Source organism: Fusarium tjaetaba (assembly GCF_013396195.1).
Source record: "Fusarium tjaetaba strain NRRL 66243 chromosome Unknown NRRL66243_c0000091, whole genome shotgun sequence".
NCBI lineage: Eukaryota > Fungi > Ascomycota > Sordariomycetes > Hypocreales > Nectriaceae > Fusarium > Fusarium tjaetaba.
This window is the reverse complement of record NW_023501287.1, coordinates 280-17,892: the sequence shown is the minus strand read 5'-3', so window position 1 is coordinate 17,892 and position 17,613 is coordinate 280. Positions and strand designations below refer to the sequence as shown.

At 49.2% G+C, this 17,613-nt stretch overlaps 3 protein-coding genes across 3 annotated transcripts; all 3 read left to right on the top strand.

The window, feature by feature from the left end:
* Positions 1 to 1,259: 1,259 nt before the first annotated feature.
* On the top strand, positions 1,260 to 3,176 carry FTJAE_4747 (Zn(II)2Cys6 transcriptional activator; the record flags this gene model as incomplete). The annotated part of the gene is made up of 5 exons (XM_037351182.1): positions 1,260 to 1,470; positions 1,515 to 1,650; positions 1,698 to 1,914; positions 1,964 to 2,269; positions 2,316 to 3,176. 5 exons carry the CDS (start codon positions 1,260 to 1,262, stop codon positions 3,174 to 3,176), a joined length of 1,731 nt encoding a protein of 576 aa, XP_037208005.1.
* Positions 3,177 to 3,606: 430 nt separating this feature from the next.
* Positions 3,607 to 4,558, top strand: FTJAE_4746 (NIT3 nitrilase; the record flags this gene model as incomplete). Its single annotated transcript, XM_037351181.1, has 2 exons — positions 3,607 to 3,651; positions 3,719 to 4,558. 2 exons carry the CDS (start codon positions 3,607 to 3,609, stop codon positions 4,556 to 4,558), a joined length of 885 nt encoding a protein of 294 aa, XP_037208004.1.
* A 3,087-nt stretch (positions 4,559 to 7,645) lies between these two features.
* Positions 7,646 to 12,067, top strand: FTJAE_4745 (uncharacterized protein; the record flags this gene model as incomplete). Its single annotated transcript, XM_037351180.1, has 1 exon — positions 7,646 to 12,067. One exon carries the CDS (start codon positions 7,646 to 7,648, stop codon positions 12,065 to 12,067), a length of 4,422 nt encoding a protein of 1,473 aa, XP_037208003.1.
* Positions 12,068 to 17,613: the final 5,546 nt, after the last annotated feature.

The following is a 17,613-nucleotide window of genomic DNA, read 5'->3' as shown; positions in this document are numbered from 1 at the left end:
AATAAAGTTTTGAATTTGTCAAAGACAAACCATAGTATCGAATAGAGGTAGAGCCCGTCACTAGGTAGTCCATGCCACCAGGCATCAACACATTTCCAGTGGGGCTCTGTAACGTTGCGACTGTCATTACATTTGAGACCACTGAGACCATTCGGGCCATCAGAATCCATGTAAAGCCGCCAAGATTCATACAAAAGAAAGCCACGTTCAATGGCGTATGTCTCGTTTTCGGAAAAGGACCAATTGTCTTTCAACGATTGGATGCCGTTCGGAAGCTAGATCTGGTTGGAGCCTGCTCTTCTCTTTCCACGACAGGAATTTTTTCCAAACTTCCGTTGAATATTCTCTGCCGGTGAAGCTCACAGATCAAGGGTAGGTGCTTTTCCCAGTTCGCGTAATAGGTCTTTTGTCTAACAGTAAGCTTATGGTCTTTACCCAACGTCCGATCTGGGAGAGTGTTTATGACCACAATCCGATGAGTTCCAGATTTCAGAACTGCATATGAGTTTTTAATCTGACGGATGGTAGGCGCCATTATGAACGAACGGTGAGCAAGGTAAAGCTGGAATATGACGGGCGATGCTTTGATGGCGGATTGGAGGTCTATCGGAGATGAAATTGATCGCATGATCATAATTATGACTTCACTTGGAAGCCCTTCCAGCGTTTTTGTAACGTCCATATTGGAGAAGTGTCGAAATGTTGGTAGAAACTCAAGAAGGAGATGTTCTTTGGGGGGGAGAAGGGGGAGGGGGCTCTATTTATACCTCGGCGAAGAGGAAACTTTCCAATGAGGGTTTCAAGGTTTCGTGTTCATAGCCCCTCCAAAAGCCACGCCAGTGAGAATCTCACTACAGCATATTACCACATCGAGTGGCAGACTTATTCATGCAGACGAAGGTTTGATCGAGAACCTTGAATTAAGGAGCCGTGGCCTTTTCAACAAGACAAACCCACTTGAAGGTATATGGCTTTATTCCTTTGAACCTTTCAAGGAAAATCGTGGAACTATCTTTTATTTCTTGGTCTTTTGCCGTTGGCTCGTTTAGTTACTTTGTTCCGACTTTTTGATGAGGTGGGAAACCCTCTTATCGCGATATGGTCATCAGTGATGCGCAGCAAATCACAAACGACGAGACCCACTGTATTATAGCCGTACAGCAGAGGCGAAGGATGATCACGCAGGCAACTAACTTTAGAGCATCACGTAACCTCCAACTCCAAGAAGAGCTATACCAAGCCCTCACCAACTCTAAAAAATGGCCTCGTCCTCCTCCAAACCACCAGAGGAAACGCCCATGCCATTTTCGTGCTATCAGTGCCGTAACCGTAAACTCAAATGCGATCGTTCGAGCCCCGAATGTAGCCGCTGTTCCGCCACCGGCACAAAATGCCAATATCCCTCTTCGCGCAAGAAGCCCGTGATAACAGCCACGCGACCACGGGTCAAAGAACTCGAGTCGCGATTGGGTAAGTAAATAGTAAAGCTTCTGGGTGATTCTAATGGGGAACAGTCGACCTGGAGTATCGGCTTAAGGCGACGCAGGAGGAGGGATATCAATCGTTCAGACCCTTTGAACCGTCGGAGAATCAGCTTACTGAGACGGGAAGATATGAACAACTTCCCCCACAAGAAATTATTGAGGAGTTGTGAGTGAAAGCGCCGAGAGTAAAAGAAAAGGACTGAAACTTTGTAGGACGAATGTCTTTTTCACAAAGGTTCATTGCGATGCGCAATACATTCATCCTTCGCGATATCTTGCATCGCTGTATCTGCCACCGCATATGCAACCACCCATGTGTCTTCAGTATATAATCATGGCGCGAGCTGCACTTGTTTCACCGCCTCACAGACATCTTGCAGATCCGTTCTATCGAAGAGCGAGATACTATCTCGAAGCTGATGAACAGAAGGTCAGTATATCATCAACTGAGCATAAGGACGTTGACTAAAAAATATCAGGGTGAGGGAGAATATTTTGTCACTCTCGCCCATACGCAATGTTGCATTCTTATGGCTCATTTTGAAGTACTAAACATGTGGTTCTCCCGATCATCTATGAGTACATCAAAGTCTGTTCGCCTGTCGCAGATTCTAGGCCTCCATCAGCTCGATGGTAAAAATGACTGGAGAAGAAATGCAACGCTTCCGGAACCGAAGGATTGGTGTGAGCTTGAGGAGAGGCGAAGAACGCTATGGGCTGTGTTTTGTAGTGATAAGCATACGAGCGGCACTACGGGATGGCCAAGTCTGATGGACGTCAACAAGGTATGATACATAAGAGCTAAGAAGATACGTGACTGACGACTTGCAGATCAGCACATTATTGCCAGCCTCGGATGAAGCTTTTCAGCTTGGCATGGAGGAACCCTCAACGTCACTGCCTCAAGTTCTCGGTGGTGACAGCTCTCTCTGCTCATCATTCGGATATCGCATCATGACGACTCATCTCTTCCACGAATGTCTCGACCATACCTACCAAGACCATCAAGCATCTGACCTAACCGATGTTCAAAACAGTCAGTTCTGGAAGCGCCATCGCGATCTCGACACAAGTCTCTCAACAGCGTTCATTACGCTCCCTGAAACGCTGCGCGGGTCACATACCCAAGAAGCCACCAACATAAACCTACAACTTCACACCGCGTCGATATGCATTCATCGCGTCGGTACCGTCCAGGCCATGAAGCACAACATCCCTGCTGACGTACTATGCAACACACAGGCGCGTCTCGTCCCTTCTGCTGACGCGATATTTAACATCATTGCTTCACAGCCTGACGTGACAGCCATGTTCGGCAAACCCCTTGTGACATTTGCAGCATATATGGCGACATATGTGTTTCTAGAGGATTATGTATCCGCACAAAACCGCTCCAGCGAGATGAAGATGACAGCGCTCATGGATCTCATGATCACGATTGGACGCGAGAACCCTGTTACTGCATCTGCGGCCATACAAATGGCGCATGAATTACGGAAGACCGGGATTGATGCATCTGCCGTTGATAAGGTCCAGGATCTTATGGAGAGGAGTGCAAAAGGGCCGCTCTTGGGACAGCAGAATACGGCCGAGGGCAGCGTCTTGTTCTGTCCATTCGATGGACCTTCAGGACCTGCGCCACCCAGCGTACCAAGTGAGATACTGAGGGGTAATCTCAGCGGTTTTCCTTAGCTTTCAAATCCCTGTCATTCGCGAAGTATGATTCGCTGCGGATATAACAAAAAACATTTCGGGGCAATCATTCGCATTGCGCGACATAAACGTGAACACGAGGTGACACCTGTCAATCAGCGACCAAATCCATATCGGGTAATCAATACACAAGGAACTCAGCAGAGTTGACGCAAGTGGCGAACGGCCAAGCAAGGAACTCGATCCGTGATAATGATTGGCCTGTCACGAATAATCATTGACAAAGCCTTTGCCATTTAGAGAAATGTATACCCGATGCTAACGGTGGAGAATTGCTGCGCATCACGCCGACGGCCGATATTTTATACTCCGCCCGCATTGCATTTGACGTTTCCCCAGATATGCAAGACATTTCTGTTCTTTTGTGACAGTAATTTTTCCCGGTAACCAACAGAACGTTGCATCCAAAATGGCGCCCATTTATAAAGTTGCTGTAATTCAATTCGAACCAAAGGTTAGTCCCCAAACGTCGTTGCGGCATCTATTGATCTATCTGATATCATTGACTTACACGTTATCAGGCCATCGTTGTCGAAGAAAACTTTGCAAAAGCAGAAAGTTATCTTCGCTCAGCCGCTTCAAAGGGATGCGATATTGCAATTCTCCCTGAATTCCATTTAACATCATGGGTCCCCGAGCATCCCGAATTCATATCGGCTAGCAAGACATCAACAGGATATCTCCCAAAATACCAAGCTCTAGCTAAAGAACTCAACATCAACATCGTTCCTGGCACAATCTGCGAAGTTCATGTAGTTCCCGATTCTAAAGATGAGGAGCTCCGCAACATGGCATACTTCCTTGCCGCAGGAACAGGCGAGATTTGTGGCTCTTATCAGAAGAAGAATCTTTGGCATCCAGAGCGTCCGCATTTAACTTCTTCGACGCATACCCCTCATACTGCATTCGACACACCACTCAAGCCCGCTGATGGGAGACCTGTACGCGCCGGTATGGTGATATGCTGGGACTTGGCATTCCCCGAAGCGTTCAAAGCGCTTGTCAACGATGGTGCAGATATTATACTCATACCATCATACTGGTTTATGGATGACAATGGCGAAGAGGGAGCCTGTCTCAACCCCGATTCTGAACGCATCTTCTTGAATTGTACACTTACAGCACGAGCCTTTGAGAACACGGCCGCGATTGTGTTTTGTAATGCTGGAGGCCTGAGTTGTGTGAACATGCCAATCCTGGGAGCATTGGGAAGAATTGAGGTTGGTGAGGAGAAGATGGAGATTGTGGACTTGGACTTGGATGTGTTGAGGGTCGCGGAGGAGACATACAAGATCAGGATGGATATGAAGAGTGAGGGATGGCATTACAAGTATAACATGAACTCGGGTTCAAAGGCATAGAAGGGATATATATCCATTACTTATGTATATAGAAGAAAGTGGATTTTACCTCTTGTCAATCTCGGCATATGTGCAGCTGTATCATACCATCACCGAATAATGAGTGGAGCTCGACAGAACCTGGTGATTATAGATCGGTTTGACATCTCGCTGACTCATCAAATCATTAAGCGTCATTGGTCTAGGGGTTAGGATTCAACTCTTCCATTGAGAAAAGTTGAGGCTCGGATTCGAATTCCGGATGACGCACGATTACTTTGTTTTTGTTTTTTGTTTTTGTTTTTTGTTTTTGTTTCCTCTCCTGTATTGACTCCGTTTCTGCCTACCTGACCTTTTCAGCCCATTTGAACGATTGCCAAGAGTGATCTCGGCTTCAACCCCGTTGGCTTGCTCTCCCCTTATCACAGAGATGTATCCCTGTTTTGCAAGACACTTGACTCGGATTTGCCAGGGGAATACTACTCACCCTAGTTTCAACTCAATCGTCAGATCTGCCGAGCTGGTATGATCTGACAGTTCAACGTCTTTGACTCGCGATCCTGATCGATCGTGTCTCAGACAACGCATCGACTTTTGAGTCTGTGCAATGGAGGCGGTAAGGAGTTTCAGTCACGAAATATGATCTGATCCTCTGGAGTCGCCCGATTTGGAGAAGACTGCATGAGGCTGAACATGTTATGCAAGGGAGGACACAACTTCAGGACTTCGCAGCTGAAAAGTGATCCACAAACGAGATATCATTGGTTGTGAAGGAGGTCTATGGATCATGTTATTTCCGTCGGGTTACACCAGCGAGGGGCTTTTGCTCCGTTCTTCATTTCAACAGTCTCTGTGTTACACACCTTGAGCCTCTTGGAAATGTGACCTGGGCATCCACCACAGAGCTCAGTCTGTAAAGCCATCCCTTTGGGGCACGAGAGGTCTCTTGCATGTATGGCCTCAAAATACATAACAGTGCGTTCAGAAGCCACGTTTGGTTCATTGTCAGAAATACTTGCAACCAGGTTTGACCTCCAGCCAAAAGGAGGTACCATTGATATCGATTGCATGATTGAACAGACCCCTCTACAGTGTGATCGAGCTTCCTTCTCGTGCCGCAAGGGATAGCATAGAATATCCAAAAGTTTACTAGGCAGAGCGCACTGTTATGGTGAAATGTTGCAGTTCTATCACCAACAGAGCCATTCAGACGTTGAGTTTCAAGCCTGTATCGTCGAAAGTTCCGGCTAAGTGGTCGATTTAACGTCACACGATAGTATCTGTTTGTGATCACAGTAACTACGCAAGAGGTCTGGCCCTTTGAACACGAAAAAAAGCATCCAGCGAGGGCCAGACGCCCCAGGGCCTCTGCAGGTAGTAATTGAGAAGTGATACAGGTCTGAGATGCCACCGTCACTGTTCTACGACGTGGGGTCCAAGGAATGTGATGGGAGAATGTGCCAGAAATGTATCACACAACATCGACTCCATAAAATCAACCAGTCGAGTATAATAAAACGGAGTTTTCCGTGTTCTTGACGATTTGCAAGCCATAGTTGATGTCTCCATGTTTCACCGAACTGCCGAGATCCGGCCATTCCAACGTGGCGCTGCCTTAATTTAAACTGTAGAGTCCGTGAAGCCTAAAGTCTGAATGTCTCGGTTACTTCGAAGGCCGAATGTGATGGGCACGAATACGCGCTCCGAAAGTTAGCGGCCTGATACTATACTGGTTGCAACCTGTTTCACTAGAGACCCAATCAACACCAAATATGTATTCTTTTTATGAGATTGACATATTTCTTATCAGAAAGGAGATTCCAACATAAGCTGGAATTTAGAGAATATGTGGCTGTGTTGCTGTGGTCAGTCTTTGGTGGTCTGGTGACTGCGTGACTCGGTGTCACTCCAAAGTTTATGAGGAAACATGGACAATGCGTAGTGGCAGACTCGAGATGACACAGCCAGCAGCCAACAGCCATTCACTTATGACAGCTAAAAGCGTATTATGAGACATGTATTGAATCACCGTGAACGACACTAGGGAGTTACTCTATCGCCTCTCTTTGTACATATCAATATGGGCAAGCACGTCAGCAGAATTGATGACCCGAAAGTTCATAGCGGATGCTAAATATACTCATCAAGATGGTACTTTGGGCGCAGCTTGGGTCTAGGGACTTGCCAAGAAGCTCTCATTGTTGTTGCCACAAGTAATAATACCTGGGACACCTCCCTGAATGTCAGGGATTTCAAAGCCGAAGCCCCTGTCAAGTGCTCACAGTAGCAGATATTGCAGATACACATCCTAATGTGGCTACTGGAGCTGGGGAGAGAACCAAAAGAGACATTAAAAAGTCTAATACGTAGGTGGCTGCTTAACGGCGACATCCGTTGCATGATATGATCCCGGTTGACTCAGCCCCAAACGTTGACAGCAGAGCGCACCAGCCACCATGGAATGCCAGCTTTGATTCATGCTGTTGGTTCTATCACAGAAAGGAGTACTGAGCCTCTTGGCCTTCAGACCGTACCTTTTGTCCAATTTCTCCTGGATTCTTGATAGTCGTTTCTTGTCGCCGAATTCAATGTTTACAGCTTTTATTTTTCACGATTGATGGTAACAGAACTGTGAGGAAAAAGACCTATCTGGTTCCAAGATTCACATCGAGTGAGCGCCATGGGCGACCGTCCCCTTTTCTCGATGGTCTCACGCCAGCAAGACTTTCAATCGATCACAAACAGCCCAGGCCTGGATCCAAACCCATCAGCGGTGTTTTGTTTAAGATCTTATTGTTCCAAGGCAAGTAGCACTACGCCTTGATCGATCTGGAATCACCTGAGCTGCCATGATTCTGAGAACCCTCCTTATACTACATACCAACGAAAGCATCACACAAGACAGCCTAATCAAGCATTGATCCAGGATGTATCGAGGACCGGCATTTCACAATGTTGCTTGTCACCAGCAGTCACTGGCTTGTTTATTGTGATGATAGGTATGTTGGGATGCTACTGGTCAACAACTACCGAGATATATAGCACGAAGCTTCATCGACTCTGTAGCTCAACAACATCAACAAGTCAACGAATTATCACCTAATAGCCATGACTCACTCTCTGAGCTGGCGAGCTCTCGTGGCTATCACCCTGACGGTTTCAGCTTCTGCATATCCCCTTCAAACATACTCAAACCTCGTCCCACGTGCCGGGTGTCCCATCCCTGATATCTGCACCTGGGGAAGTTGCACCAACACCACTATTGGTCTTGATCCCCGAAACTGTGGAAAGTTCGGTAACTCCTGTGAGCCCTCAGAGATCTGTGTTGCCGGTCTGTGTCTCCCGCTTGAGCTCGGTACAGATGACTGTCCTACCGCATGCAAGCCTGGTCAATTGTGCACCAACGGCGAATGTGTCTCCATCGAGATCGCAGTCGATCCTCTTCACTGTGGAGGAGAGTCCTGTGATGCTTCATCTCTCTGCATCAACCAACAATGCCAAAAGCTCGACATCGGCTCAGATCCTGCATCCTGCGGCCCTTCCAATACCAAATGCGATGCTGGAAGCTGGTGTCTCTACGATACTTGTGTTCCCTTTATCCTCGGTACCGACGTGCAAGCCTGCGATGAGAGAACTTCATGCTCTCTTGGTACATCTTGCCAGGACGGATACTGCCGACAGATATTCCTTTCGACCGACATAAACAACTGCGGAGAAGATTCCCAGGCCTGCACTGCTGGGCAAGTGTGTGTGTCTGGGCAATGCCAGTCCCTTAACGAAGAAGACGCAGACCAGACCTGCGATACACCCTGCGAGCCTGGCTCATGGTGCTTGGGTGGCCAATGCGTACCGATCAGCATCTCGACAGATACTTCTCAGTGCGGCAGTAGCGCCGAACCATGTGGCAAGGGACAAGTCTGTGTCTCTGGGCAGTGCATTAGCGACCTGGTTCACAAGGAAAGCATCCCTCGGACAGCTTGTAGTCCTTCTACACGTCTAGGAGGATTTCTTTTCGGACCAGGGGGGTCTACAGACCAGAACAACAATGATGGTGTTCGAGAAGGTTCTCCCAACGACGCCACTTCGGGACAGGGTGGAAATCAACAAGGAGGAGACTCCACCTCGAATAACAACGGTTCTGGCAGCTCTCCTGGTGACGCTTCAGGTGGAGGTGGTCAAAACCAAGATGGCCAGAATCAAGGTGGCCAAAGCGGTTACCCGGGCGGCTTCCCGGGCTCACGTCCTGGTTCCGGCTCTGGCTCTGGTAGCAACCAGGGTGGCCCCAACAACATTGGCCCTGGCCGTCCAGGCCCAGACGAGGATGGTAAGGGATTTCCATCTTCTGCATGTGAGCCAGAGTGCGCATCAAGCTTCATCTGTGTTAGCGGAGAATGCCTTTCGGTTTCTGACCCCTTATCCTGCGGACCCTCCACCAACCTCAACCGTCTCTTCCATCGCCAAAACGCTGTTTGTCCGCCAGGTTATGCCTGTATCGACGACCGCTGCGTTCGGGTAGATGGACCCATCAGCTGCGGTAGTTCTATCTGCCCTGCCAACTATGCCTGCATCCAGGAAGCGTGCGTCCCTCTTGGAGATCCCACCGACTGCGGTGGTGAGACGTGTGCTAGTGATGAGATCTGCTTGGGTGATACCTGTGTATCAAATCCGGCACTGGCTAGCTGCGTTGGTGTCGTTTGCCCTCCCGGACAGGTATGCCAGAACGGAGACTGTGTTGCCATTGGTTCGCCTGGTGCGAACGGTAATCCTCAGGGCAATGGCGGTAGACCCGGCGGTAATGGTGGTTCCTCCGGAGACGGTTCCGGTGACGGTGGATCTGATGGAGGTAACGGAGGAGGCAACGGAGGATCCAGCAACGGCGGATCTGGTAACGGCGGGTCCGGCGGTGGTTCCAACGGAGGCAGCAATGGAGGCAACAATGGAGGAGGCAACGGTGCCTCTCCTGGAGATGGCTCAGGCAATGGCAACGGAGGTAACGGCAATGGAGGCAACGGAAACGGAGGCTCCGGTGGCGGTGGTAATGGTAATGGAGGCACAGGTGGTGGCTCCAATGGGGGATCACCAGGCGGCAATGGTGGTTCTCCTGGTGATGGCTCTGGGAACGGACCAGACAGCGGCAACCCGGAAGGAAACGGTGGCCGACCTGGCCCCGATCTTGGTGGTGATGGCTCTTCTACTGTTAGCGGTGGTGGAGATGGTGGCGCAGCTGTAACCTCACCACCCGCAGGTACTGCTACCCGCTCGGGAGCTGGCAATCTTCCAGGTTCGACAGCATCCAGTGCTGACGCCAGCGACGACGCACCCATTGTCAACCCTGGCCCTGGCACGACTGGTACTGATGGACTCTCAGCTTCGACCACCAGCATTCGAGGTCGTCCCGATGGTAATGGTGGCTCAACTGGTTCAGGTGACGGTGGTGGCGACTCTCCCACTCAAGTCTCGACTGGAGCGGCGGAGACTGATGCTGCTACATCTGATGCAGGACCTGTCGTCAACCCTGGTGAGCCTACTACTGACGGAAGTGGCATTTCGGCTTCTGGGACCGGCATTTCGGCTTCTGGGACTGGTACTTCAGCTTCTGGGACTGGTGCCACTGGTACCGGTGTTGATGGACAGACAGAGACAGCCTCCACTACTCGAGACGCAACCGTAGAGCCAACGGAAACGACACCATGCTCCACAGACGATGATTGTCTTCTCAATGTCGCTCTCTGTGTTTTCAACGGCTTCAACATTTGTACTTGCGTCGATGGAGTCTGCACGCAGCAGCCCGGAGGTCCTGAAGGATCAGGTGTCAGCGGCTCCGACCTTGGAACTGCAACTACAGGCAACGGAGAGCCGACTGGTAGTGCTGGGTCGACAATTACCGATGGTACTGGAGAGACTGCTACTACAACGGGAGAACCCGCGGCTACATCGACAGTATCGTGTTCGACAGATGATGACTGTCTGGCCAATTCTGTCTTTTGCTCAGATGGCTTGCTCAATCTATGCATCTGCGTGGATGCCATTTGTGTTCTTGACCCTACTTTGGCTTCAACCACTGATGCCAACAACGGACAGACGACCACCGTCCAGGATGCTACCACCACCGATGGAGAAGCAGCCGCTACCTCATCAGCCGTTGCTTGCGATACAGGCGCTGACTGCGCTGTCAATGTTGACCTCTGTATCATCGGAGGGCTCAACCTTTGTGTTTGCCTCAACGGAGTCTGCGTTGCTGATCCAGACGGTCAGGAAACGACCGCTGCGAACCCTACTGCGACGAACACTGGACCAGGAGCTACTCCAACTGCAGTAGCTTGCTCTACGGCTGATGACTGCGCTGTCGATGCGGATCTGTGCCTCGACGGACTGATCAACCTCTGCGTCTGTCTCAACGCCGTCTGCGTTAATCCTGGAGGAGGCAACGATCAAACAACTACAGAGACTGGGGCTGGGGGAGGACCTACTACAGCGCCAGTGACCTGTACTACAGCTGATGACTGTGTCGCTGATGCTGGTCTCTGCTTGGACGGCTTGTTGAACCTCTGTGTTTGCCTCAACGCTGTCTGTGTCGTAGCAAACCCTGGGGGTGATCCGACTGAAACAACTGATCTGCCGCCTGAGAATACAAGAACGCCATGCGCCACCGACGTCGACTGCACAGCTAACACTGCGCTCTGTCTCGACGGTTTGATCAACATTTGCGTTTGCCTCGAAGGTTTATGTATCGCCAACCCTATTGTGAATCCCACGGAAACAACCGCTCCTGCACCAACCGAGACTGCTACAACTTCATGCAACACTGCCGACGACTGTGCCGCGAATGCTGGTCTTTGCTTAGACGGTCTCCTCAATCTTTGCGTCTGTGTCAATGCCGTTTGTGTACGACCACCAGACGGTGGCGGTAACAATGGCGACCCCTGCACTGACGACACTGATTGTACTGCTGCCGGAGCTATATGCCTCGATAGTGGTGTTTGTGGACCTGATCCAGGAAACACACCAACTTCCTGTACTACGGCAGACGACTGTACTGCCAATGCGGCTCTCTGTCTGGATGGCCTACTAAACCTCTGTGTTTGTCTCAATGCTGTCTGTGTACCAGCTGGCAATGGAGGCGGGGATGGTGATGTTTGTACAGATGATACAGACTGTACTACAGCTGGTTCTATTTGTCTTGACAGCGGTGTCTGTGGACCTGATCCGGGCAACAACCCAACTTCATGCACTACAGCCGACGACTGCACTGCCAACGCCGCTCTCTGTTTGGACGGTTTGTTGAATCTCTGCGTTTGTCTCAATGCTGTTTGTGTGCAAGCCGGTAATAACGGCGGGGACGGCGATACCTGCACAGATGATACTGACTGTACTACGGTTGGGTCTGTCTGTCTTGAAAGCGGCGTCTGCGGACGTGATCCAGCTTTTTGTACTACGGCAGACGATTGTACAGCAAACCCTGGCCTGTGCCTCGACGGACTTCTCAACATCTGCGTTTGTCTCAACGCGGTCTGTGTGCAGGCTGGATAATACTGGCGATACGTGCACCGGCAACGCTGACTGCACCACCGAAGGAGATGTATGCACCAACGGCGTGTGTACAGCAGCATGAGGCGGAGGCACAGACGCTTGCGTTGACGCCAACGATTGTCTCCTCTCAGTCAATCCTCTTTGCGCTCTCGGTCTTTGTGTCTGTGTTGATGCAGTCTGCGCTACGTCTCCCGACGTTGACGAGTGTACCTCCAACGCAGGCTGCAGCACTGGAGCTACATGTCAAAATGGCGTTTGTGTTGACAATACCGATTGCACTGGTGCCGCAGATTGTCTCGCTAATCTTGATCTTTGTGTTTTGCCGGGGGTTTGCGCTTGTGTCAATGGTGTTTGTGGACTTGTTGGTAATGGACCTGCGCCGGAGTGTGCTGCTGCTGCGGATTGTCGAACTCTCCCAAGATGTCGTCTAGGATTGTGTCTCTGTGTGGCTGGGCAATGTGTTCTTGGGTAATGGAGATGACGATTGGAGCTGGTGCGGTGATGGTTATATTCATGTATTTTATTTCGGTGGTTCGGTCTACATGTTTTAATTATTATTCTAATTTCGATTCTTTCTACAACAAATGCCGCTCCAATGCCCGCAATTCTAACGCGCTGCTGTATGTCCTTTGTTCCCAACACACACACCATGGCTTACGCTACTTGTTTCGGTCCATCTGGATCTTCCTTTGTAATAAGTACACTTTCATGATATATTCGAAACTCCAAATACTTGTAATGCCCTGTATCTGTTGTTAAAATCATGGAAAGCCAGCTTCAGGGTAGCGCTCTTTTGTTACTGGACACGATTATTTATTCATCGATCCGAGGCTGCATAAATGGTACTAATCTGTGGATTTTTCGTAATCTCAGCTTCCGACCCATCATGAATAATTATGTAACCCTGAATTTGAACCCCTTGGGTAGCGTCGGCAAGGAACACTGGAAAGAGAACGGCGTATTTTGTATCAAAAATACTAAGAAGCCATACCGTAGATGCTGCAAGATATAAACAATAATGTTTCAATTATGTCTTGTTGAAATACCTGAACAGTGTTAGGGACATGTTGGTACAAGTCTCCCCCCATCCCCTCCACCAAGGAACAGTAGCGCATAATCACTATGTACCCGATCTCTGCTAGCCCTGTCGTCTATCTATGAGATCTTTAGATTCACATGTCGTAAAACGAGCTAATAGGTGGTGCAAAGTATTAGATATGTGACAGCACGTGCGAAGAGAAATGATCAACCTCAAAGACGGGGTGACGTGGAGTCGGGGAGACGGGAATTGTAGCTACCAGTGTGACCCCTCATGTGGCTTAATATCATGGAAAAGCCGCACGGTGTGTGAATGGAGTCGATATCCGGAACGAATCCGGGGCCCCTGACTTGCCAACCCCGGGCCGAACAACTAGTTGGGTGGATATCGAGAGAGCACACTGAGCCAGTGCTATCGAAAGGAAGAGCTTTTCCTTGATATAACACATTTTCCTAGACCCCATAACCAAGAGCAACGCAGCATGATTGTGTGCAATCCATTATCTGGCGCAAGTCTCCAGTTCACAGCCTGTCAGAGCTGACGGAAGGTTGAAGCTATAGTCGCGCGAATCAGGAAGTTTATTCTCCTGCTAAATGCATGTAGGTGGCACCAATACTTCATAGGCTTAGTTACTTTCCCTTGTTGCCTTGGAAAGCTTCCTTTTACGAACTTGGCCGGCAGGGTCGGACCATTTTCTCAGTCGGGGAAGACACTGCATCCGCCAACCTGAAGACTTGAATTTCAGGGCAAGACTGAGGCCATTAGATGAAGTCTGCTTTAATCTCAGAATACAATTCCCTTTCATCTCTTGTCGTGTTGTAACTTGGGCAAAGCGTTCAACCTAACATCTAGCATTAGTCCGGTGGTTGCTCCGCTGCTGGTGTTTCCCCTAAGTGGAACTACTAATTTGCCTCGGAAGAATGGTGGGTGCTACTGTTGACTTCATTCTCTCTCACCTCATTCTATCACCGCTAAAACCAGGAAATCCCGGTCGCCGTGCTCCTTGCCTGAGGCTTATGTATTTTGAAGTGTCCAACGTACTGAGTAAAGGGGCCCTGATCAACTCGTAATGGTTGAGTAATTACCAGTAATCTCATCGTTATAATGGCTTCAAATATGGGCGGGCCCGTACAGCAAACGAGAAAAAGCCGCCGCAAGCTTCAATCTGGAAACTTATTTGCCAATATGTCTTACTCGATCCGGTATTTCCTTTGGGCTCTATCGTATCGGTTCGTGGTGGTGTGGTCGGGATCGGAACGCATTATCGGAGTGTATTGGTGTATCGATATTGATGAAAAGCCCCTTTCATTTTGATATAGTTTGTTGCTTTGCCCTTCTAGGATCTTCCATCTTTCACTCCAAGCTGATTGCTTGGAGCAATTGTCTTTTATGTTCCTCTTTCGACATTCGGTATCGTTTGGAATTTTGTTGCGGGATCGGTGATGAACTGCGAATACGTGTGAATGGAGTCTCATTGAGCTACCTGAGCCTAATCTAACTGTAAATACATACACACACAAACACATTTTACAACGAAAGAAAGATCACTCCAGTCAATAGGAGGAAGTGAGCGTCTTATAGACCGACCTGGTCATCTCTTTACATAGAAGTTACATCATTAGCATCAGGTGGTCTGTGTATTTCGCGGTGCACGGGTCGCAAGGAAGGGGGGAGCAAAGGTCACGCTGAGGATCCATAACGCGCAAAGACGCGCTCAAAGCCAAATAAAATATCAGACACAATAGGGAATGTCGCAAGGCTATCGTTAGCAAGAAACATTACTTCGGTTTGTCATATATGATGTTCAAGTTTGGCTTGAGAGATACCAACATGATAGTGAAATTATCGAGTTCTTCTGCCAGCTTGGTGGGTGTGGCCATAATTACAAGGGGCATGAACTTGACCCTGAGAACAGCACTTGGCATTGGGTCTCTACCTGACATGGCTGTAAGTTTGTCCCCTCGTATTTCTTATCGTCTGGCTGGCCTGGGTCGAGGCTCTGTGGATGAGAGCAGGAGTACAAGACTTCTCTGTTCCTTTTCTTCAAGGGACAATTCACACTGTTCATCAGAGATCTAGCGATTGGCCGATAGCTCAATGTATTCCTTACACATCTTTCATGGCCTTGCAGAGGTCCCGGTACACAAGCCCAACGTATGTTGAGGAGCACCAACTAAGTGGCACTGCGCTCACAATAGTTTTCCAACAGTGACTTCCCTGCTTGGTTACTTATTTTACTTACCATTGGGTGCCACATGAATGACATCTTATCCAGAAGTAATGTAGTGTAACTACGATTGTTGCTCAACATGTTGTTCATGTTGACCAGCTGGACCTGATGACGCTGTGCTTGTCTTGTGAGACATGATTTGTAGATCTTACGTGCTAAGGTGTCCGAGAATTATGATTGGCTACGGAGTCACGGTCCGTGTCACAATGGTTGGCTATATCCAAGAGCGGAGGCCATGTCCGATTGGCCAAAAACTGTAATAACCGATCTCATCGCTTTCTGTAACAAATACAGGCTACGGTTGCTGTTGAGCTAGGTCGGTGCGGTCAATTGTGCACTTGCGCTGTGCACATTATCACTCCATCTCGATTTGATCCCAGTAAAATTGGTCATGATTGAGATGATGCGTACGCGTTTCGATGCCCATCGAGGCAAAATGTCTTTTGTTGTGTCTAGTGATGCTGTCGCGTTCATTGTTTCTGTGTAATCGAGTCGAGCTGGCGGTGGATGACAGAGACCATGGCATGGGGCGTCGGAGAACTCTCCGTTGTCGGTCCATACTGGAAACAGAATAGAACAAATGATCTGTCGGGGCTGAACGTTGCCCATTTAGAGTTGGCGAAAGTATGTAAGATTGTTGGTGACGGAACGAGAACATGCATGTCTGTGATCTGTGATTGCGCTACCATTCCGCTCTCAGTTGGAGTGTCTTTGGGCTCATCAATAGCCTAACAAGCTGTAGTGGTCTCCGAGAATTAAATTCCTGTGGCCCCCTGATCCTGCAAATCGAGTCAGCGCGATGATATTTCCGGGGACCGTTGTAATTGTGGCTTTTCAGCCCAGCCAATCTTTGCGTGAGGGTCGCCTCCGGGCATCGAATACTGAGAGGACCTTTGACCATTAAAATCCCTTGGGGGATCCAAGTGGCGAGAAAAGAGTTCAACGTTCGGCATTGTGGACAGACAAGAGACGAGACAGCGAGGCATACGAACGTTGGGTCTCTGGGCGGTTCTCGTGCTATGACATTGTCATTTTTTACGGTCGGATAAGGTGATAGAGGCCAGATATCACGACATGATTCGATTCAAGGTGACAAGTAATACAAGCAGTAGAGCATAAATTTCCATGTGTCAATTGCCATTTAATTAGCGGAGCCAGTCAAGTCCATTGGCCTCTTACTGCGATATCTCCCAACGCCATTTGAACATGTCAATCCCATAAAATTCGCAGGAAAACAAGTGGGTGTAAAATAAAAGGAAAGAAAAAGAAAATCAAGAAGTGCAAGATATCATCCCATCGTATTCGATATCTTCTTTGGGTCTGGCAAATCACAATGACTCCTCCGCTGCAATTTAATAAATAAGCCATTTAGATCGCCGACCGAACCTTTTATCGTATCGACTCGTCATAATCATCGTCATCGTATCTTATAATCATACATAGATGCCTCTCTCAATCGTGCTGGTTGTATGCGCAAAGCGGCGGGGTCGCGTGGTTTTGTTTTCCATCGCCCAGGTCTTGAATATATCGATGGGCTTCATTCGCAATGTAGTTTTGGATCAAGTGACATTCGCAGTCGGTGTGCTGCAAGAGTTTCATCTTGAGTTCGTAGACCTGCATCGTGAGTTCGGACACGCAGCTTGACAAGTCGCGGTTTGTTCTCTCCATCTCTTTTTCGTCGGCTCGAAGCTTCTTGGCGTCTTCACGCTTCTTGACGCGGAATTTGTTGGAGGCGATGCGGTTCCTCTCCTGAACCTTTTTGCTGTGCTCGTCGAGTTCTTCCTCCGGATCAGGGGACGGTGATATCGTGGGTTGCGGCTTGGCGACTGCCTTCCCTTTGCCGCGCCCTTTCGGCTTTTCTGGTACTGCTTCTGTTTTGGTTGTCTTGCGAGTTGACACGCGTTTTGGAGCTTTCGAGGCTGTGGATCGACTCGCATTACGTTTTCGTTTGTCGGGCTGGGTTGATGAAGAGCCTCGACGGCTTTCGGAGTCACCCATCGCATTCTCTACACTCGTCGACTCTGTGGAAGGAGATGGGACGGGATAACTGTGCATTGAGGTTGAAGGGGATGCCCATTGCATCGAGGAGTCCTGATCGTAGGTGTACTGAGCGTATTGTTGGTGGTGTTCTTGCGCGCAGGCATTTGGGGCGGCCACATTTGATGCTTCGGCAGAGGCGGCGTTCTCGGGGGACCACCATTGCTCCCAAGCGCTCTCGGGAAGCGTGCCGTACAGATTCATGCCCGATGGATCTTGGGCCATGAGCTGCATGTTTGG